The following is a 23,840-nucleotide window of genomic DNA, read 5'->3' on the forward strand; positions in this document are numbered from 1 at the left end:
ATAATACTTTACTTCATGAAAATGAGTATAATAAATTTGAAAATATTAAATCAGAAGTTACGTCATCACACGTTGATTGGCTTTTATTATGATGTAATATCTGGTTGATTTAGCCAGATTTGATCAAGAACAGTGTAACATCATCCATTAATCTTCCAATATTCTAAATATTTACAAATTCCGTAATTTTGATACAAACATATTGGTAACATTTTTATCATCTGAGCTTACACCAGAAATTGTCGAGGTCTCGTCCTTCGGCAAACAGCACGCGAGAGTTCTCGTATCGTCTGCCGCATCAGTGGCGGGAAGGCACGCCACACAAACACTGCAACTTTGTCCTAGAGTTTTCACAAATATTTGTATCTCCGTTTTTACCCTGTCATCTGAGAGACCTGAAAAGAGGCTTATGAGTCGTTAAAGTCTTGGAATGACACTGTGATGGGGATGAGAGAAGGAATCGTCTGAAAGATGATTGACGGGGCCCCTTAGATCCCGTGAAGTGGGAATGATACAGACACCGGGTAATGGAAACTGTTGCTTTTACAGCTCAGCGACCAAGTCAACCAGAAACATCGGATATTGATGTAAAATTAAAAAATATGAGGGGCTACTTCAATTCAGAGGGTCAATGTGCGTAAGTTGATTTTGAACCACTAGGCGATACAGCGAACAGCGTAATAAAATTGTTAATTTTGGAAGACTATAAAATCTACGTATCACGTGTGTTGGGAGTTATTGTCTTAAACTACAAATTGCCCGTAGAGGCACGGCTTGCGATTTTCATTGATTTCAAAGAATGCTTAAAATTTCTTCTTGTCATAAAACTAACGGAGGATGTTCCATGAAGTAAATATGGCGAGCTTGGCAAACGTTTCCTCGACTTGATTTAATGAGGCTGAGTTATTTCAATGAGCAAAGGGACTCCCTTCCCCTCTGTGTCTACCCCAAGTCTGCACTGTCTTTATTCCAATTTTGACGACCAAGTAAGTTTGTGTACACTATCTATGTATAAGTACGCCAAGCTACAGGAGTCCATTGATTGGCAGCCTCCAGACGCCATAGATCACGGGGCGTTGGTGTCACTATTTGTATACATGCTCGCTCAATTAACAGCATGTTAACCCGGTAAGGGATTGTTCTCAGGGCCATGATGTACTGCAGGAGCAGTAATTGACAGGGACTCTCACGGAAGCTCGGGTCATGATGCAAGGTCTCAATCTCTCGGATGTTAGTGACAGCGGACTGAGGTGGTCAACTGACTCAGATCTGTCACCTTTCATAGGCTGAATATATATAGTGAGTGATGACGTCATCAATTTATAAATGATACTACACTAGTACTTAGAAAGTCACTTAATCAACAGAAAAATAGTTATATACAAGTACTGAGTAGTAGCTATGGCAACTACTAAAAAGTAATACACTAGTACTTGGCAACTAGTGATGATAATACACTTGTACTAAGACAGTCACCATGGCAACTAATAAAAAATAATTGACTAGTACTTAAACAGTCACTTTAGAATCTAATAAAACTTAATACAGTGGTACTTAGACAGTCACTATGGACAAGCAACTAATGGTAGTAATACACTAGTACTTAGGCAGTCATTATGCCAACTAAGGATGGTAATAAACTAGTACTTAGACATTCACTATAGCATCTAATGACAGTAATACACTTGCACTTAGACAGTCACTAAGGCCACTTATAATAGCAATACATAAATACTTAAACAGTCACAATGGCAACTTATAAATAGTAAAACACTAGTACTTAGACAGTCACTATGGCACTTATAATAGTAATACACTAGTACCTATACAACACTTTGACAAAAATAAAAAGTAATACACTAGTACTTAGACAGTCACTATGGCAACTAATAATAGTAATACACAAATACTTAGACAGTCACAATGGCAACTTATAAATAGTAATACACTAGTACTTAGACAGTCACCATGACATGGGATGCACAGATCATAACGAATCGCCATGACAACTGATGGAATATGCTTCATTAAAAATAATAAGTCAACACAGCAATTGACAAAGAACTACATTTCTTATGGGACAATGACCATGGCAACTGGTGACTAGTTCTTCACTAGTAAGGACACATTCACCATAGCAGCTAATAACTAGCACAAAAACTACAACACTAGTAAGACAGGCACCATAGCAATTGATGAATTGTACTACACTAACAATGAGACAGTCGTCATAGCAACTAATAAATAACTTTACATTAATAATGGGACAGTCACAATGGTAACTGATTCCAGTATTAGCTGTAATTATAAGTAAGTTTAGCAACTGATAGATAGCACTACACTATAGTTATGATATATAGTCGCCATGGCAACTGATAAAAGGGACAACACTTTTACCGCGATAGTCTCTTTACATTTTGTAATCAAGAGACAAAAAGGTTTTCCTTTCCTTTATTTCTCTTTGAATCGATCTTGTATGTTTATATAACAACACTATTTTTAACTTTGAAATTAAAATGAACGTTGTATTCAAAATATTAACAAAGGGAAAATGACGGGCGTGGAGATCTGAATTAATTAAAGATTACGAGTTCTCTTCAGAGTTCATTGCATATTATGTCGAAAAATACAAATAAAAACATTGTGACATCTGAGTGAATTAAAATAACTTGCGAGTCAAACTTTTAGGATCTATGAATACGGTAAACTTCAGAGTGGTTTTGGCACTGACGTTTAGGGGTCTTATCTCCGAAACAAACAAGGGGTCAGTGTTTGCTGAATTTATTCCTGTAAAAACCGTAAGGTGTTAAAGTCACGCAGTCAGTAGTCATGCAAAACCGTCAACAGTTGTGCGGGAAGCAGATTTACGAGATGCAACGTAAAAGTTGACAAGACAACGTTGCATGACAATCGGGAGTTCTCGGGAGTTATTTTAACGGGACTGTAGAGAACCCTAGCGGCCGATTGTGATGTGAATTGACAGGGGAGATAATCGAACACGACAGGCGCCACTTGTTCACATTGACCAATCGATTTTGGGCATACATCTGAGACTTTCACATGCTCTCAGGAGCCCGTATTGCAAATATTTATGTATCGAGCATGCCATCCTACTGGCGACCGTAAATGAAGTATTGTGAAACACGAGAACATTGTTGGTCATCCGGCGAAATCGGCTTCATTAACGAACAAATCTGTTGTGATTTCTGCTATGACTAATACATACGTCTGAAACACAACAGACAAAGTAAAAACAAAACTACAATGAAATATACAAACAATACATCGGGTCCCTCGGCCCTGAGGGGGAACTCAATACCTCGTAACGGCTCTAATCATCCAGGTGTTCGCCAGGTAATGATCGATGTTGGAGAAAGGAATCGAGTCTTTACACAAAATCCGTAATGTCGGCTATTGTTCCAAGACATTTGATCCCAAAACAGCTAATAACTAATTATATCCGGCTTTATAACATGCAAACTGCAATTAACCGAGGCAGGATATTCAAATTCAACTGAATATTAAAATAAGATTTTCTGATAAAAAGTTACTCATAGCAGGCTGAAAATAGTACTAAAGAGCCCATGATATCATTAACGGTGCCTTGTAAGTTGAAGGTTTTCTTTGAATAATTCCAATTGTGTATTAGAGACATTTGATTTATTCAAATTCAGTTTTTGATTATTTTTCAACTCCTACATGCTTTAACGATATCCGCATTTATCCAGATTAGATTAATATGAATGATCTTTGAATTGATTCTACGAAGGTTTGATATACGATTGAATAAAAAAGCCTAAATCGTGTTGATGGAATAGTCTAAAAGAATTAGAATTTTGAAACATGAAACAACTTAGAAAAACCCCCAAATCAAACTTCGATATGGTCGGGAATAAATCAAAATCAAACCGTTTCAATGCTTTGACATAAACGTCGACCATAAAAAAATCAGCTTGATTTTACAGCGTAAAGCAGATGTTTTGGGATAAACTGTAATTCAGGAAGAGATAGATCACTTATGGCGCAATGCTATTTCATCTTATATTCAACAAAATAATTACAAAAATAATTTAACCATTTTTAGATTTACTTTTGATCCATTACGTGATGTGTAACGTTATTATTTTAATTGTAAACGTTTGTACTTAAAACAGTTCTTGAGCAGAAAATGGTGGTGTATTGTGTGACATTTCTTGCGGATTTTTTTAGAGAAAATTAATAAAATATAACTATGACGCCCGTAGTCCGTACAGATGAATTGCCAAGCATCCATGATAAAGAATTCCAGGCATAATTGAGTACATGGGAGTTATATTTCACAATGTCGCAGAATTTAACTAAAAACTTAATATCCCTCAGGATATCAGAAGTTGTCTTGTCGTTCCGAAACTCGATGTGTAAGATTACGCGACTTGGAATTAAAATGATGTATTAGGGATGTCCTCGCTGTAGCACTGATTAATCTATTCCTATTGCTCTAGCCTTGTTCTGTTAGGCCTAGTAAAAGGTTCCTCAAGATCTGCAGATGAACTGTTCATTACCTCTGTATTTGGCGAATTAAAATTATAGCCCGAGTCCACATGGAATCTTTGGATTTGTGGACTGAAATGAAATAATAGTCGCGAGGTGTCGCTCTCTGCAGGCGCGCTGTTTTTATTTCTGTTGGAGAATCCGGTGATTACAATTTTCATCTAATCGCTTTGAATACCGGGGGCTAGGGTAGCATCACTATGTATAATAACAGAACTTGAAAGTAGGATTTGTTCTGTTAAAATAATTTAAATGAACCGTAGTTGGTCGGAGGTTGGGCATTTATAAGGTTTGGAAAAACACCCACCTCATTGAAAATCATCTGGATAGATAATTACAAGTCTAAAACTTTCAGAGACGTAGAAATAGTTCTTCGGATAAGTTTACTGTAGAAACTGTCTCCTGAGGAAACTGGAGCCGGAACGTAGCTAGAGCACCAATTCTCTCACACCATGCAGTTACCGACTTAATGAAGTTACAAACGTATACCAATACTGTAGACCAGTTAGTTAGAAAACGTATCGATTTGCTGTGGATTGGTATGACATACCTGCCTGTCATGTAGATGTCTCTCCCATGTGCAATGTAATGAAACATGGCTAGACGGTGTATCCAGCCGTGGGGGAGGGGGGTGAGACTGGGCGACTTTAATTTAGGCAGTTTGAACTGTTGATTCAATCCATATTAGATCAAGCTTTGATAAAGATTATAAATTTTGTAAAATCAACAAACTTAATACATCTTGTACATAATACACTTTATAAGGTCATAGCTTTCCGGCTTTTAATTATCAAAGATTTCGAGTATGTGACTCTACTGCAGTATAGTGTAATAGTTACCTACCAGAAGCTATTACAATTTGCATTGATATCGACGCAAAATATAATAACGGGAGTTAATTAAATTTAGATTTGTTTATTACATTTCGCGTTGCCTCCCCCTCCACCCCCCCCCCCCCGGCTCCATTCTAGTGGTTGCAAAAAGACAGAAAAGACTAGTACAATCTCGACCATTGTGCAAGGTAGCTTTTACAGACACCTACGATCCCTGAATACTGATTATAGTCTGTCCTTACTAAATTGATTTACAACAAATTAATATCTTTTTCGGGCGATTACTTCAGCTCATGGTCAGAGAAAACTGCTCTAGTACAGCAGAGTAGATTAATATTTCTCCACTCAACACGGTCCGAGATTCATTACTAGGGTGCTACAATAGGCCTTAAGACCTTCTCTTGCAGCCTTTAATCGGTCGCTGAATTGAATTTCCAGGGAAAGAAACACCGGACGAAGCAACGCGGCAATTTTCTGTCGGATGAACAAACTAAAATGATGAAGTTCATTCATATGCCGAGAAAACCATCGTATTAGTCTAACGGAAGACTGGGATGGGGGTAAGGGAATAACGGCGACCAGAGCGGGGGTGAGCCATTCATGTCCACCATACAAATTGCAAACAGTGCCCGGATGTTACTTTTATAGAACAATGACTAATTCTTTCTCAGCTCTCCTATCTTTTTCATCTCTCCTTGAGATTCTGAATTTTCCCGTCGAATTGTTTCGTAATTGAATCTTAGATCTTCTACAATTATCTTGACGGATAAATGGTTGCAAGTAAACACCAAGGTTTTTTTCGCTAATGATTCCAATTTTTTTGTTAATTTTTGAATTATACCGATAGACATGCAACACAATCTTGCAGGCTGGAAAGTTTGCAGATCATCTCAAAAATATTAACTACTTGAGTTTTATTTTTCATAATTGAAGAAATGCGATCTTTGTAAATGCACAGTTTGTGAATAAAGTATAAAAAACGAAATTCTTGCATGCTGACGATTTCACACCGCACGTGTCCCGGTGTCAGTAACAATGCACGGTATTTTTGTCCAAGTCGTTTCTTCTTTTTACAGTATTGACTGCATTACAATCATTTCATTGTTGAATTTCGTGAACAATCGAATCTTCTTTCTAAAAAAATTAAAATGAATTTCCTTCGTTCTTTCTTTGACTTTGGGGAAATTTTTTAATGTTTATTACGTCTTTATAAAACGGACGACTCCATAACACGAAACTCAAAAGTCTACAAAACCTGATAAAAATGCCGAATGTTCAGGAAAATTTTGTTATCTGACTAAGAATTAATTTAAAAAGTGTAAAATAAAAAAAAAAAACAAGTTGAGGATGGTTAAGAAGATTGTGTAGTTAACAATTGGTACACACCATAGACTTTCCACATCCAAATCCACCAGGAAGGGATATTCCCAGCTTTATAGCTAACGGACATAAAGGTCGCTTACAAGACGCCAAAGTAATATCCAAGGGAAAGTTGTAAAGTAAATATTAGATATTGGTATAAACTATTAAACTTAATTTAAGGGGAAAATCTCAGTTTATGGTGTTGATATTGTCTCGTGGCTCTAAAAATCAAAGTAAGTACTAGTATCTCTTAGTCTTCGAGAAATGGAAAGGTTTATTAAAACCATTATCGGAACTCCTAGTCAGACTTTCTAAAATTTCCTGAAAATTTGCTGAATTCTTCTAGTTCTCGTGAATAATACATGTTATATTCCGATTGGCTCCTTCACATTTTCGTGATGGAAATCTCACTAATCGCGTTAATACTTATGCATGGATTTATAATCAACTGCATTTTCCCATACAATCATCGTTTTCAGGCTTCCTAAAACTAAAATAAAATCTGCTTTCTCTTTGCTGATTGAGATGAATAATTATTCATGGAAAAATAAAAACAAATCGTGTAAACCAACTGTTTGTAAACATATACAAGACTGGCCGTGGGTGTCCGACTATGACTAAAGATGTGATGCTTCTAGAATACTATGATAGAGTTCTCAACCAACAATTCAACAGACGGGGATGGGGTGAAAGGAAGGGGGTGAGCTATTTTACGTTTTATGTTGCGCGCTTTTCAAGAATAATAATATTAGTTATAAATGCACAGCTTTTAGCTTGATGTTAAAGTTAAGTGTTCGTGAGTTCAACAAAGTAAAATTAGTTTCAATATACCAAATCAAAGTACTGAAAGTACTGAAAAGCGCTAACCTAGCTTGGTTCTAAGAGCATAGGCGGAAATGAGCCTTATTGAAATTTTGGTTTATGTTTATATCAATTTAAAGTATCGAAGGCCAGATTTCTTTAAATATATGTTACTTTCTGAAGATGATGTGAATTAAAGCTGAACACGACTTGTATATGGATACTTGCCTGAAAAAAGATATGTTAAAATCACAAATTATACCTTTTGAACAGTAATTTATCACAGTTTTTGACATTTTCTTGCAAAGAATCGATTTTATTTTTCTATATTTTAGCTTCTGAATACGCACTATATTTTTTCATCACTGCGTAGCATCCCGTGCTGATGTACGTAAGCCCCGCAAACCAATCGTATCTACTCGGCCATTTCCGTCACCCAGATAACTGGCTCCTATACCTCTTACCAGTTTAAATGATGTATAATTCTGCTCATAGAGGGCAGTTATTCCTTGCACCGGAAATAGAAGTCTAACGACAATAAAGCGCTGAGCTATGCTTAGCGCTTTAAAAAGAAGAATCATGGTTGCAGTATTGACTAATATTAAACATTTCATATTGTATTGACATTAGCCAGCGAAATATGTATTTCGATAAAAAGATACATATGTATATTGATAATTTGACTTTTCTCTCTTGTTATAATTTGTGTATCTCAAACCATATTAAAGGCACATAGGGTACCAAACAACATTCACAAACAAAAAACAAACAACTCCAAGATCTAAAATTTAAAACGAAAATCATTTACCTGTTGTAGTTTATTTTTCTGGGTGTTTTTTTTTTTTTAGTTTGAAATGTTTTTTCTTTTTTTTTTTGTTTTTTTTGGGGGGTGGGGGGTGGGGGGGTTGTCATCTGTATATTATATACATGTGTTTGCTATCACTACCCTTCCATCTTCTCTCTATCGCACTCGCCATGACAGAAAGTGGGACGAGGCGTAATTGAATTCTATGCCGCTTTGGTGTTCTTTAAAGGAAGCGAAGGTGGTTGGTGGGTGCTCTTGTCAATATGATTATCTAATAAGGCGTCGATGACTTGTAAAATTTGTTTTGTGGTGTCTGCAATATAGTAAAAATAGCAAAAAGTGTACGTGAACAGAATGCCTACTGCTATTTTCTTCTTTTTTGAGCTGATTGAGGCATTGTGCATATCAATTATATATTTGACTGTTCAATTACATAAATATACATGTTTGTACACCGAATCTACGCCAAATGTACGATTTAATCCCAATAAAATGCTTTCTTTTTGGTTTATGCAGGTATGATGGTAGCTAACATTAAAAAAAGAAGTACAAAACCTGAGTTGACAGTTTACGTACATATTTTCTGAAATGCTTGCTAACATCATTGCATGTGCGTATGAAACACATATTCACATTTACCTCTGATCCATTTTATGAATTATTAATAAAAAGTAAGTTACTTGCTACATGTATTACTGTTAAAACGTTACTGGTACAAAAGGAACAGTCGATTTTCCTTATGCATGAACGTTACCATGGTATTTACGAGACTCTGACCACTGACCAACATCAAGTCTGACCATCGCTGTCTTCGTGTGGTATATACTGTATTTTGGGGGAAATAGTTGTTATAAATTCCTACAAAAGCCATGACCTAAGTTTCCCCCGTCTACGAAGTGGAGAATATCGACTCCCTCATACGTTGGAGTCGACCCCCCCCCCCCCATTCCTTTACTTTTTGGCGACTCCCCCGATTTGCATGATTATGAATTGTTTACCATGTAGAGTCTGAATACGGTGATAAAAAGACATATATGGCCTGAAATTTATCCCAACTTTTACCCCCTTTCTCTTTGTAACCAGTAACATTGGTTACAATGGTAACAGTGCTTGATTATGAATGATTTACAAACTTTGATGTACTTATGACAGGTTATAGTGGTTACTGCTAATGTTGGTTACAAATTAATTAGGTTAGGTTTGAGGATAGGGTTAGGGATAGTTAGAATAAGGGGTAGGTTAGGGTTAGGTTAGGGTTAGGATATTAGGGTTAGGGTAACCAAATAAAATAAGACCCCCTATAAATCATGAAAATGACTGTCACCACTCGTGACCACTGTTACCCTATGTCACCAAGAGAATTAATATAGTAACCATTGTAACAAATGAAATAAGACTCCCTGCTAAACAGAAAAAAGCTTGTCACCTATGTCACCCACAGAATATAGCTGTAACAATATTGTAACTTAATGAAATAATTAAGACCCCCTTGCTAAAAAGGCGTGTCAATCCTGTTACCCTTTGTCACCAAGAAAATATAGCTGTAACCAATGTTATTGGATGAAATTAAACCATCCAGCGGAAAGAAAACAAACAGTTTTGTCACAAGTTATGTTACTTTTGTCATCAGTAATGAAATGGGGTTAAAGTCAGGACCATGTAATTTCTGGTCATATCTAAAGTAGTGCTTGAAACCATACCATTCAATAATCAATAAAATCATTATTATTTTTAAGAATCAAAACCTCAATTTTTAACTGAATATAAATTCAACGCAACAAAGACTGCATATGCATAACTCCGACAGTCAAAGAGGGTGAGTTTTCCCATGTTTACCCAGTTCCCACACTCAATTTACCCAACTCAAATTTTCGAGACGCAACTTCCTTTCAAAACAACATGGTGGTGGTGTAAGACGAAACAACAAAATGCGGTTAGAAAAGTGTTATTTCTGTTCTTCCACCGTCTACCCGGGTCACGGGATACAGTTTGTTCGTAACGACTGTAAGGTTAGTTGTCTTTTCTTCCTTTTTAAGACTTTCCAGAGTTTGTTTACAGCGCATGTTGCCAGATGATGTTTTTCGGAAGCACGTGTTTTCGACAGGGTACCGTTTTTGACAGTGTTTATTTATGGCGTTTTGTCGGTAGTTTCCTTTTTACACAAAGAAACACATCAATGGAAATATATAATTTATAACAAAACCTTAATTTGACTAACGTTAAGATCTTGTCAAAGTTTGACAACCACTTGTATATGATATCACAGGCCTCTGAATTTCTATCAATAAACCGTTAAATGTATAGGTAGAGAGAAAAATACACCCTATTTTGATATAAATGTATTTTTATTTAAATTGGTGGAATATATATATATATATATATATATATATATATATATATATATATATATATATATATATATATATATATATATATATATATATATATATATATATATATATATATATATATATATATATATATATATATATATATATATATATATAAAAAAGCACTAAAAATGGCTAACGACACGAACAATAGAAATTGTCAAATTTTCGGGACAACCAGTCCCTTCTTCAGGACTAAAAGATAAATTACATGAGTACAAAACAAAGAAAACAAAATCTAAAGCTACTACTAAACTATTTAAGAAACTATAAAAAAGAACAGCTACATTATAAACATTTGTTCACATTCTTAAAGAAGGTGTTGCTACTGTCGCCGATCGCTCTAAAGTCAAATTTGACAATTTCTATTGTTCGTGTCGTTAGCCATTTTTAGTGCTTTTTATATTCAGTTTACTGGCTTAGTATCTATATATTAGATCCGACACTTTAAAGATGCCTAGTGTTGTTGATTCTATTCAGTGCTTTTTATAAATATATATATATATATATATATATATATATATATATATATATCTCTCTCTCTCTCTCTGCCAATACACTTAACGGCTTTGAATATTGATAGAAATTCATAGGCCTATGATATCATATACAGTACATGTAAACGGCGTGAACCATGGGCCAAGCGTAGATTTTTGTTGGTGTAAACAGAGACAGTACAATTTGATTAATTGGTTAAAGAGAGAAAAGAATTAATTTGAAATGCACACAGTAAGATTCACCTGTCAACTCAAATTCATATAAGCCAAATTTAAACTTAATATCGCATGCTCAATCTATACTACCGGTACATGTATGATGTCATGTTGGACACGTAAACAAGTTTTTTCCTCAGGTATAGCTGAATTGATTTGATTAGACACACATGAAACTAGTCAGATTTCTTGATTAAAAAACTGTTGAAACTTACCTGGTTTGCATAGTCAATTATTTTTATTTACCACTAAATTAGCCTTGCAGTCTAGGGGTAATAAACATTGACAAGCGCCAGTCATTTAATGATCTAGTTAACTTTGTCAAACAAAATAGCTGCCAATATTGCAGTGGCTGAAAGTAATATTTTTAGCTCCTTGATTCAACTTCAATTTTTTTTTTTATATATTTTCTTGTTTATATGCGTTACCATTAAGTCTGGCTTCCTGAAGCAAGATTTCTCTGATTTTACTGTGCTTGGTATTATACCACCTGACGTCTTATTAAATTGGTTTGTTCTTCAATGTAGTTGTTAAAACACAATTAATGAAAGGACAATAATTTTATAGATTTTCAGATTCTGTCGATCAAAATGTCACAAAGCATTCAAAAAGAAGAGAAATCCAAGAAAAGCCAAATGGACCAAAGCTTTCAGAAAAGCGGCCGGCAAAGAATTGGCAGTGGATCCCTCATTGGAATTTGAAAAACGAAGAAATGTTCCTGTCAAATACAACAGAGAATTATGGCAGACAACATGTGAGTTCCTTGTACCATATAATTAGATTACAGAGAAAATATCCTTTTTAGAAGATTCTTGGTTGTAATGTCGGTAAAATGTACTTCATGGATTTTTAAGGTCTAATTCTCAACTATAAATCTGCCTCATATTTCTTTCCCTCCAATTTTTAATGTTTCAAAAATATCTTGAATGAAGAAAGTCTAAAATTTCTTTCTTCTCTTCTATACCATCAGGTAGATGATTAAATATATAATGTTTATACTAAAGACAAGTAATGATCTTCATTTGTTGTTTCAGTTAAAGCAATGAAGAGAATAGAAGAGATCAGAATCAAGAGACAGAATCAGTTCATCTTGAACAGGTAGGTGGCGGTTCAAAAATACATTTTTCATAATTTTGACTACCGGTACTTTTTGCAGACATATTTCATAAATCACACAAGGCTGAACAAAAAGCTACTTCCAAATTGTGAGAGCTTTGGCAAAAGTCCTTTACGTGGTGAAAATTGAGATTATCTTGCTGCGAACTTCAAGCATGTAGTACTAAGTAAAGCTTACGTTAAACACTTTTCATTGAAATTCAGGGTTCTACAATTACGAAGTACGGTATTGACATTTTAATACCATGGTGCTATTTATGCAAAAAATGTACTAGGAATAAATTTAAAACAGTGAAGAAGATGTTCAAAGGATTTCACAACATGTGTGCTAAAATCCAGGGATCAAAGTGTGTGCTGTGGAAAAAAATTGTATATACATGTACCGTATTAATAAAACGGAGGGCTGATGAAGTAGTAAACAATTGTTGAATTTTTAATTTTTATATTTACACAGATTAAAGAAGGGCAAAGAACTCAGGAAGGAGGCTGACGTGAAAGAAGTTGAAACTAACATCCACTTAATTAAGGCCCCAGCAGGTATGTCTTGTTTTTAAATCAGATTTTAATGCTCTGTAAAGAAAGCTTATTTGAAATGCATTTTAAAGCAATAGTTATAACATGATACATACCGATATCGTAATGTGTTATTGTAATAGCAATGTCAAGATGTACATGAACGTATGAATGATTAAAGTAACATTATATATGGATAACGGTATCATGTGATATACCTGCAGGTCGTGTCAAGAAACTGGAGAAGAAAATGGTTCAAGTGATACAAGAGGAAGATGACGATGATATGGAAGAAGTTTAAAGATCCAAACAGGAGGATTTAACAGGGGTGGGACTGTAATAAAGGATCTAACAGGGGTGGGGCTGTAATACAGGATCTAACAGGAGTGGGGGGTTGAAAACCAACTCCTACAGACATTCATACTGATCTAATGTGACCTTGTTGTTTTATCATTATACATTGTATTAAAAATAAGAGATTAAATTCTTTTCTTTTGTTTCATTTTTTATCAATTTCTTTTCCCAGTTACTTTTGTCCTCATTGTTTGCAACTACAGTGGTTGAGCAGTGTTAAATTCATAAAACTCGGCCTGCCAAAAATTGACGCAAATGGAAATTTGAGAACGTTAAGAATTAATATCTAAATACACAATTTTTTTCCTTTTTATATGTACCAGTACTTGCAGAGCAAATTCTGCCTCCTGCATTTCACATAAAAAGAACATTCACTTGGATTTCACTTGAAACGCATATTTTGTGCTTAATAAAATCATGTTTTAAATTCACTTCATCTGAATTGCTTGTGAAAAGTTATTCCATAATTCATGTGGTTGCTCTCACATAAATGCAATTGTAAAGATTTTTAATACAAGATTACTTACTGTACAACTTTTGACAGTTTTAAGAATTGCTTTTGAATTAAGTCCAAAATAAAGTAAACAATGCAGATAACAACATTAAATTGTTTTAATGATATTGCATCAAGGACAACAGTTTCTCTCTGTCTCCTCTCTCTCTCTCTCTCCTCTCTCTCTCTCTCTTATAAGAATTCTTTTACAAATTTTTTTCATATTGTCAGTAAATTACAGTAAAAAAACCACAAAGAACCATGCAGCAAAAGTATTCACAGGTATATCAGACTTCAATCCCTGATCTATACTGGGTATTGTAACTTGTATATAATTTAGTATATAGAGCTGTAGACGGAACGCCATCCATCGTGTTACGTATGTGGAGGGAAACTCTAATCGATCCTGCTAAGGGACCAGTCGCTCTGTACAGCATGTTTTTGGGGGATTCCCATTTGATCAAGAAAGGGAACCAGTTAAATACTTGGATCAGGTAAGGGCACCTGGTGTTGTGTACAGCTGGTGGATTAGTCTGCTGGGATTGATGCCTAAATTCCTGTGGAAAAAAAAAGTATTAAAATTGCAAATTTTTTCACTGATTAAGAATATCTGCTACAAATTCTTGTATTGTGGGGACAAATTTTCATGGATTACCAAACTGGCAAAATTTTAAAGGTGCAAGGGGGTTATTTCAGTAATTTGATGTTAAAGACTTGTTGACAATGTACGTTCATAATTGAGGAATAAAATTTCCCTTATAGAATTGAGAACCCATCAATTTTGATCTTGGAAAATGTGTCTGAAAACATCTCGATACAGAAAAGGATAATGTACTGGTATCAATCCATGATTTAATCATTTTTAGTTTGAATCAGGGTCCCTTATTGTCTCTTCCGAGTAACTAAGAACTCCATGTTGAGGTGCTAACATACTGTAGATGCAGAAATTTTCATGGCGCTACAATATATTGGTGTGTGAATGAAAATGGTTTAGTATAATTTTGTTGTTTCATAATAACCACACTATTGTGATATAAATTAGTGGATGAAATTTACCTGAGAGACTTGTTCACTTTTATGGTTGACAGTAAACTTTCTGCTACACTTTTGTTAGGACAAGATCTGTAAGCATCCATTAAACTGAAACAGAAAGTTGAAGTTTTCTTTTATTTTATACTTGCACAGTATGTATACATCACATCCCAGGAATATACACTTACAAGATGTAAATTAGGTTTGATACAATGAGTCTATGTAGAGTTTACACTTACTAAATCTACATTACGTTTGGTACAGAGTCTATGAAGAGTTTACACTTACTACAGTAAAACTCGTTTAGTACGAACACGGATATAGCGAATTCTTGGAAATAGCGAAGTTTTTTTTTAGTCCTCGGTAAAATTCTTAACAAATCTTTGCAAAATTTTACGGTTATAACGAATACGGATATAATGAATTTACGGATATAGCGAACTCATTTGAGTCCTGTAGCAGTGAATAATAAGGAAATTTGACACTTTATAACGAATTTCTTTACAGGTAAAAAAGTTTGCACTATCATTTATCATAATAGTTTGAATAAATTTATTTTCATAAATATTTTTCAATTCGAAAACCAATTAATAAAGGTATCAAAGTAATATATTTTATTTTAAGCCTCAATTATCAAAAATTTTAGTCTGGTGAAAGAAAACATTATATAGTGAATTCACTATAGTTATTATTACCGAGTTTTACTGTAAATCTACATTACGTTTGATACAGAGTCTATGAAGAGTTTACACTTACAAGATGTAAATCAGGTTTGATACAGTGAGTCTACATGTATGTAGAGTTTACACTTACAAGATGTAAATTAGGTTTGATACAGTGAGTCTATGTAGAGTTTACACTTACAAGATGTAAATTAGGTTTGATACAGTGAGTCTATGTAGAGTTTACACTTACAAGATGTAAACTAGGTTTGATACAATGAGTCTATGTAGAGTTTACACCTGCTTTGATACAGTGAGTCTATAATATTTACACTTACTGAGTGAGGGTGGGATAGACCTGTGCCACAGCCATTGCCCTCTCTCCAGACATCCCACTCACTTTACTGAGGTGTTTACAAAACATGTCCTGTACACTTAAGTTCTACAAAGTACAAAACATAAATTATGAACAATTTCATAAATTATATGCACATAACTGTACATACACAGAGGAATAGACTCCAGATGACTGAACCCTTACCCTGGACTTAACAGACCCCTGATTGAACTCGTTGAACTCCATCAACCTGACCTCCCGGTCGGTGATGTCATTGGTCCAGACCTGATCCTTTATGTCATCTATACTGCAGGCGTACAACCGCTTGTCCTGTGGAAAATCAAATTGTTCCATAGATTCCAGCAAATTAATCAATGCTAGCAGATTCTAAATTTATATACAGTTATACACATTTTCCTTATCTTGCAAAAAGCTCTACAGATATTTTGTATGGTTAATTCTGTTGTAATTTTTTTAACAGATATCATATTAATATTCTTTTAATTCTGTTCTGACCTTGTAATAACTCTGAAGATATCGGGTCATCACCGTTAGGTAGGCCACGGATTCCTTGACATTCTTTGTTTTCTTCACTTGAAAACCGTCGATCACCTGTAATTACAGACATAAACACAAAAATCTTTAACAAAACATTGAATATGTAATGAAATTTTTCTGTATGTGAGAGCAACTGCACACTTTATTGATGAAGATGGCAGAGCCAGGCTGAAGGCAGAGTTACTTGACCTTGACCTTGGTGTAGACTGACCTTGAGATTGGTGATGGTCTGTCTGATGCGATCCTCGGGCATACTGAAATGCTGGAGTGACCCATAATCCTCTATCATAAAGATCGGCTTCTTCAGTCCGCAGTGCTTCAGACGGAACTACAACACAAAGGTTCCATATTAATCCTTATTACAAGAGCCCTGTATCCTTCCACTACACGCTGACTACCACAATGACCTCTACTGTGAGATGCTGACCTTTTGATCCGGGAGTCGACCATCTGTACAGCTGTGAACGAGGTCGTCCATCCTCTTCCTCTCCACGATGTAGTCCAATACCAGCTCCCTTCTCCTGGGCTGCTGACCAACTCCTGTTAAAACAGGCTCATGTTAAATTAGGTCTCATCTTAAAACAAACTATCTTTTTGGATGAAGCCTTAATTACCTCCCCTTACCTGCTTCTGTCTGAGTTTTCTCCCTTGCCACCCACAACAAATCACCCACATGGAGCTTTCTGAGGTCACAGGACACCCCATTTTTTATGAGGTCGGGCAGCAGGGATTTCCCACCTCCTTGCCTACATTAAAATACAAAATAGTGTTTACTTTAAAATACAGAACACAGATGTTTACAATATAATACATTACTGGTAAATAATGTTTACATTCAACAAATTCTACAAATATGTACATTTAGGGCTTAACAAATTCCTTATTAGATGCAAAAAACACTGTATGCATGAAAACATTCTAATATAAAGATATGAAAATGTATTTGTTGCTGTTTACCCTTTCTCATTGATACGTAAGATACCTGGAGCCATAGAATTCAGCATTGTCCACACACAGGATGATTTCAAACTCTCCAGGTTGAAATACAAAGTTGGGTACACATGTACTGGCGGCCGACTCTATGGAATCCTGGGAGTTCTCGCTGGTCGCTGAGCTCCTCTGGGAGTGGACTCGCCCTAGGGTTTTAGTGGCCGTTTGGGGAGAGGAGCTTTGGAATGACAGCAGCTGGGGCTCCGCTGAGGCTGAGGACATCACGTCCTTTTGTGTTTTTGTTCTCTTCTTTACCTCCTTTCTAGGTTTTTCTACAATTCATAGTTTACAAACTATTTATCATTTACCATTTTAATTCTCAAGGAAAATTAAAAAGTTCTTTTTTTGTTACCTTTTTATCAGGAAAATTAAGTAAAAAGGAAAATCATCAAATCACTACTTGCTAAATGAATTGAAAATTTAATAAAGGTAATCAAATAATATGACTTCAAGAATTACAAGTAAGTTATATGTCAGCTTACCCACATTGACTGCTTCCTGTAGATCGTCTTCGTTCAGTGACGGCAGTCGTGGCATGTTTGTATTGATGGCCAACTCATCAGTATCATCGCCATGTAAATAAACATACACATCCTCACCCAAAGGTCTGGAAAAGAGGAACAATTAGCACACATACATGTATATCTTTAATCCTCAGTACAATTGGTTTGTTCAATTTTTTTTGCAGACACTTTATGAAAAAGTTCCCTATTGAAGATAGAAATATCAGTAAAACAATAAAATTATTGCCAGCAAAGATAAAAATAATTGAAAGTGATGATAATTAACAATTAATTATTGACGGTAAAGAGAAATAATTGGTAGAGAAGATAAAGATATAATTGGTACTGAAGAGTGTGATACCTGACAGTGAAGATAGTAAGATAATTGACAGTGAAGATAGTAAGAAAATTGACAGTGAAGATAGTAAGAAAATTGACAGTGAAGATAGTAAGACAATTGACAGTGAAGATAGTAAGATAATTGACAGTGAAGACAGTAAGATAATTGACAATGAAGATAGTAAGATAATTGACAGTGAAGATAGTAAGAAAATTGACTGTAAAGACAGTGAGAAAATTGTCAGTTATTAAAGACAGTGAAATATTTGAAAGTGAAATAAATGACCATGATATAATTAACAGCGAGATAATTGACAATGAAGTTGTTAAATAATTGACTGTGAAGACAGTGAGATAACATTAACTGACGGTAAAACATCAGATAATTAATCAACAGTGAAGCAAAAAATTGTTGTTCATTGATAGTGAAGATTAACAGTTGACAGTGGCTACAGGAATGGATTCTGACCTGGTGGTGTCCAGTCTGTAGCGCTTTCCACTGGTCAGTAGCTTCTGGTAGTTGACCTTGATCAAAAAGCCCAACCCAAAGTCATCTGAAAGAAATGTTATGTCAAATTGATGTCTCCTCTCTCTCCGACCAATACAAAGACACAATGCTGACAGTTCTCACCTTCAATCAACACTGCCGCTTTGTCCTTGTTTATCACTTCTTCTCCTTCATTGGTTACATACTTGTATTGAAGTTGCCTGAAATAAAAAAAAACAACTTGTATTGAAGTTGCCTGAAACATTCAATTTGTATTGAAGTTGCCTGAAACATTCAATTTGTATTGAAGTTGCCTGAAATAAAAAAATAAACAACTTGTATTGAAGTTGCCTGAAACATTCAATTTGTATTGAAGTTGCCTGAAAAAATTGACAACTACCGGTAGTTATATTCTCTGTTTCATCTAACCCTTCATCATAATACTGTGTACCCGGTAATAAGAATCTAGCTTACAACTGGTTGTTCTAGTTACAGATAAATATGTTATACCTTACCCAATATCTTGACTTGAGGCTTCAGGGATTCCAGCAGGTGCCCTTGGTGTTGGTATAAGGCAAACCGGGTAGTCGTCGGCCTGACTCATCTCGAGCCGATGAGTGAGCTCACAGCCAGCCTCAGTGAGCGAGTACTTGGCAGGGCTGCTCTCCTTTGTCACCAGACCTTTCTTTATCAGCGTCCCCATAGAAGACCAGGCCGTGTAGCGACACCCAGGGTCAGCCTGTAATAACAAAGCTCACATCTACCACAGGTAGTTGACACATCATCTACCACAGGTAATTGATACATAGTTAGGGATTATCATTCTTAGACTGACCCTAATTGACTTACCACTGTGAAGGACTTGTCAGCGAGCTCCTGGGCCTTGTTGCACAGTTCCGTCTTGGACATGAATCCCCTCCCATCAGCAGACTGTACAAAGGAAACCATTATTGTACAATGAACTTCTGGATCTTCACCACACATTTTCAGAATATGCTATTTTAAGATTACATATTCTTTTTTGCAATAAGAGTTACCTAACCTGTCTGTGTCTGTATAGGGCAATAAGAAGAGCGAACAGCCCTAATCTGTAGGCCGTTACGTACCAGTATAAGAGTTGACTAACCTGTCTGTCTCGTTAGAGGGCTATGTCAGAGGAGAGTGTACGGCCCCAATCTGCAGGCTGGTATGTACAAGAGTTGACTAACCTGTCTGTTTCAGTAGAGGGCAATGAGGATAGCGTATGGCCCTGATCTGTAGGCTGGTATGTACAAGAGTTGACTAACCTGTCTGTCTCGGTAGAAGGCAATGAGGAGAGCGTACAGCCCTGATCTGTAGGCTGGTATGTACAAGAGTTTACTAACCTGTCTGTCTCGGTAGAGGGCAAAGGAGAGCGTACGGCCCTGATCTGTAGGCTGGTATGTACCAGAGTTGACTAACCTGTCTGTCTCGGTAGAGGGCAATGAGGATAGCGTATGGCCCTGATCTGTAGGCTGGTATGTACCAGCGTTGACTAACCTGTCTGTCTCGGTAGAGGGCAATGAGGATAGCGTATGGCCCTGATCTGTAGGCTGGTATGTACAAGAGTTTACTAACCTGTCTGTCTCGGTAGAGGGCAAAGGAGAGCGTACGGCCCTGATCTGTAGGCTGGTATGTACCAGAGTTGACTAACCTGTCTGTCTCGGTAGAGGGCAATGAGGATAGCGTATGGCCCTGATCTGTAGGCTGGTATGTACCAGCGTTGACTAACCTGTCTGTCTCGGTAGAGGGCAATGAGGATAGCGTATGGCCCTGATCTGTAGGCTGGTATGTACCAGCGTTGACTAACCTGTCTGTCTCGGTAGAGGGCAATGAGGATAGCGTATGGCCCTGATCTGTAGGCTGGTATCTACAAGAGTTGACTAACCTGTCTGTCTCGGTAGAGGGCAATGAGGAGAGCGTACAGCCCTGATCTGTAGGCTGGTATGTACCAGAGTTGACTAACCTGTCTGTCTCGGTAGAGGGCAAAGGAGAGCGTACGGCCCTGATCTGTAGGCTGGTATGTACAAGAGTTTACTAACCTGTCTGTCTCGGTAGAGGGTAATGAGGAGAGCGTACGGCCCTGATCTGTAGGCTGGTATGTACAAGAGTTGACTAACCTGTCTGTCTCGGTAGAGGGCAATGAGGAGAGCGTACGGCCCTGATCTGTAGGCTGGTATATATTCCCTCTCTCCACTGCATATTCCTGATCTCTGTCTTTTCTACACATAAAAATATATTGTATTAATTTCCTTATTTTAAATATACCCGGGTAATCATCAATTACATTTTTATTACAAACGAAGTACAATTTAAGTGTTGGGAGAGGTATGAAGTTTTCATATTTATCATCCTCTAAGTTCATGAAAAATTAATTTCTGCAGACAGCAAAAAAGCAGGGTGAACAGGGGAAATTTCTTAATCTGTAAAAAAAAAACCAACTACAACATGATGCATCTTCATCAAATAATGATTACATAATTACCCTGGGTGGGGGTGGAGCCCCGGTGCCCCCCTCACTGTCTGAATCTGACAGAGCATGGGTTACACGCTGGTGGCCCCCTCCCTGTGTCCCTGCTCTCTTTACTGTGGGGGCTGCATTTTTTGTAGGTTTGGGTTTCTGTCTAGCAGGTGCTTTGGATGTGGAGGCCTCTGGGTCTGGAGGGACTATAGCTCCTTAAAGGCCAAAGGTTAAACAATTTTAATTTCATCGTATCTTGCATTCTCTCAAAATAAACATGAAGACTATTGTTTGACCGATTTTCCATGAATTTTGCAAATAAATGTACATCTCTAAATAATTCAAGAGATATCCTTACACTTACCATGTTCTTGTATATGTTTCTGAAGTCTGTCTTCCAACATTTTGCACAGCTTATCACCTAGATTCAAACAATATAGACATGTATTTTGATTTTTAGCCGGGCTCTGCTGAAAGCAGAGTCCTGGCTATAGGCAGGCAAATCGCCAATGTTACTATAAATAGCACAAATAAACAAAAAACCAAACAGCGTCAAGGTAAAGCTTCCGCTATACCAAATAGTTACACAAAGAGCCACGTTTTGTCAAAAGTGTTGGCATTTTGTTTCTTTTTTTTAAATTTCGAATGAATTGTCTATCTTTTTTAGTTTTCTTATTAATAGCGTGTTTTTAAAACATTACTATGCATTTTGGACACATACAATGCGCATGAATTTCCATGAACTACTTTGCTGCGCGATGAATTTACGGGGATTGAATATATAGTGCTTGTTGCAAAATTCAAGGCAGCAACTGTTGAACTTTTTAACTTTTACTAGACAGACATATTTTTTGTTTATAGCCGCTTACAAAATTTGGTCGCTCACTGATGCTTTGCCGTCATTAAAAGCATGAGAGAGAGAGAGAGAGAGAGAGAGAGAGAGAGAGAGAGAGAGAGAGAGAGAGAGATTTTCAGTCTTTACTACACAATATGCATAAAGACACACCAAAAGAGCCCGGCTTTCAGTACTTCAGTACTTTGATTAAACTTCTAATCAAAATAAAATCATGCCAGCTTGTTAAATTTGTCTTGTCAAAAAATTACCAAAGTTTTCCAAGATTTTGCAGTCTTTTCCTGATGTTAGAAGAAGAGGGTATCTTTGAAGTGATTTTAAAGCCTGAAAAGTGAAAGTATTCATTTTCATCATCTTTTAAAAATTATTTTTGTGGTTTATTCTCACTTGAAACACAAAAGCATACATGTCAAAAACCAAAGACTGTTATTAATGAATATCACATAATTTACATAGACTTTTATATTGACATGTAATTTTGTTAAGTAGCATGCTGAGAGATGAACAGGTACCTTAGCATACACATATTGTGATTTGATCCCTTTTTCTGCAGCCTCTTCTTTCCATTCTCTTAACCACGCCTCAAACAATGGGTTGGGTGTCTTGATCTTCTTCTTTTTCCTCTTCCCATACCTCAACTCCTCTTCCATGGCTCTGCTCTATGGATCCTCTCTACACCAAGATAAGATGTTTATTGGACTATGAGAAAATTACAGGGCAGAATGGTGTACACATTGAGATAATCAAGTTTTTATTTCAATCGTACATGTTGAGTATTTATTATCATTTTTTATTCAGAAAAATATCCAAATATAAAATAAGCATAGATAATGAAAATAGCATGTCTAAGATGTGTGAAAATATATCCATCTCGAATGCACTTGATTTCTAAATTCGTTTCTTGGGGGGTCTGTAAATGTTAATTTTCGAATATTGTTTAATGATCAAAACCAGAAAGGACTATAGTTTGTGATGAATGTATTTCTTAAGTTTTTTATGCTTCAAGTTAAACAAGGTGACATGAAATACACATGAATGACCCAGAATTGGAGATGACCCGGAATTGGCAACTTCACTGTACCATTTCTTGCCAGTGCATTGTTATGTCATTTTTCGTATATAATTCTATGTCTTGACAAAATGATTACAATACACTGACAATAAATGGTACTCAGCGAGCTTTGGTCGCACGCCAGTACAGCGAGTACCTATTAACTGAAATCACTTTTGCTAATGCACTTTGATAAGAAAGATAGTATACATTGGGATATTTAACAAATGGACGGGTTGTCTGTAATTCATGTTGTGCTCGCTCTAAAGTTTGAACCATAAAACATATTATATATATATATATATATATACATGTCTTGCATCCCTGGTTAACAACAAGGATAATGTCAGGATACAGTACGTACATATATGTAATTATAATACTTACAAACTTAAATTAGTGCTCTAAACGCTGCCTAAATCAAGGAAGTTCTCATTTTTTAGATACATTATAACCAATATATCTGAAGTTGAATGAAACAACCTGTTTAGTACACATTTGAACTTTACATGAATAGTCTTTTTCCCTCACAAAATAAAAATCGTAAGCCTTCAAAAATGGCGCCAACGATTTTTAGGTAAATTTTACTTTAAATCATTCTGTTCGGTATAATTTTCTGTCCAATAACATTGCAAAATT

General features: G+C 36.0%; 2 protein-coding genes across 2 annotated transcripts; one reads left to right on the forward strand and one right to left on the reverse strand.

Annotated features, from left to right (window-relative positions):
• Positions 1 to 10,204: 10,204 nt before the first annotated feature.
• Positions 10,205 to 13,552, forward strand: LOC128176358 (probable ribosome biogenesis protein RLP24). The gene is made up of 5 exons (XM_052842620.1): positions 10,205 to 10,340; positions 12,002 to 12,188; positions 12,469 to 12,532; positions 13,005 to 13,087; positions 13,288 to 13,552. Exons 1-5 carry the CDS (start codon positions 10,260 to 10,262, stop codon positions 13,362 to 13,364), a joined length of 492 nt encoding a protein of 163 aa, XP_052698580.1. The 5' UTR covers positions 10,205 to 10,259; the 3' UTR covers positions 13,365 to 13,552.
• Positions 13,553 to 14,049: 497 nt separating this feature from the next.
• Positions 14,050 to 23,773, reverse strand: LOC128176353 (crossover junction endonuclease MUS81-like). Its single transcript, XM_052842611.1, has 20 exons — positions 23,589 to 23,773; positions 22,663 to 22,822; positions 22,402 to 22,474; positions 21,662 to 21,718; positions 21,322 to 21,512; positions 20,957 to 21,058; positions 19,668 to 19,748; positions 19,334 to 19,557; positions 18,963 to 19,039; positions 18,801 to 18,885; positions 17,972 to 18,096; positions 17,482 to 17,761; positions 17,124 to 17,245; positions 16,927 to 17,039; positions 16,711 to 16,827; positions 16,458 to 16,553; positions 16,146 to 16,271; positions 15,943 to 16,046; positions 14,967 to 15,050; positions 14,050 to 14,467 (listed from the first exon to the last, which is right to left on the reverse strand). Exons 2-20 carry the CDS (start codon positions 22,798 to 22,800, stop codon positions 14,401 to 14,403), a joined length of 2,262 nt encoding a protein of 753 aa, XP_052698571.1. The 5' UTR covers positions 22,801 to 22,822; positions 23,589 to 23,773; the 3' UTR covers positions 14,050 to 14,400.
• Between the last annotated feature and the right edge of the window lie 67 nt (positions 23,774 to 23,840).

The sequence above is a fragment of the Crassostrea angulata genome, chromosome 3 (assembly GCF_025612915.1).
Source record: "Crassostrea angulata isolate pt1a10 chromosome 3, ASM2561291v2, whole genome shotgun sequence".
NCBI classification, from domain to species: Eukaryota; Metazoa; Mollusca; class Bivalvia; order Ostreida; family Ostreidae; genus Magallana; species Magallana angulata.

Excerpts from the sequence above, each read along its gene's own strand:
- LOC128176358 (XM_052842620.1), top strand. The coding sequence starts at position 10,260 with ATGCGGTTAGAAAAGTGTTATTTCTGTTCTTCCACCGTCTACCCGGGT. Across the intron at positions 10,341-12,001 it reads TTGTTCGTAACGACTGTAAG|ATTTTCAGATTCTGTCGATC; the intron begins GTTAGTTGTCTT and ends ATAATTTTATAG. Across the intron at positions 12,189-12,468 it reads AGAATTATGGCAGACAACAT|TTAAAGCAATGAAGAGAATA; the intron begins GTGAGTTCCTTG and ends TTGTTGTTTCAG.
- LOC128176353 (XM_052842611.1), bottom strand. The coding sequence starts at position 22,800 with ATGGAAGAGGAGTTGAGGTATGGGAAGAGGAAAAAGAAGAAGATCAAG. Across the intron at positions 18,097-18,800 it reads TACAGACTGGACACCACCAG|ACCTTTGGGTGAGGATGTGT; the intron begins GTCAGAATCCAT and ends CCTCTTTTCCAG. Across the intron at positions 14,468-14,966 it reads AAAGTGAACAAGTCTCTCAG|GAATTTAGGCATCAATCCCA; the intron begins GTAAATTTCATC and ends TTTTTTCCACAG.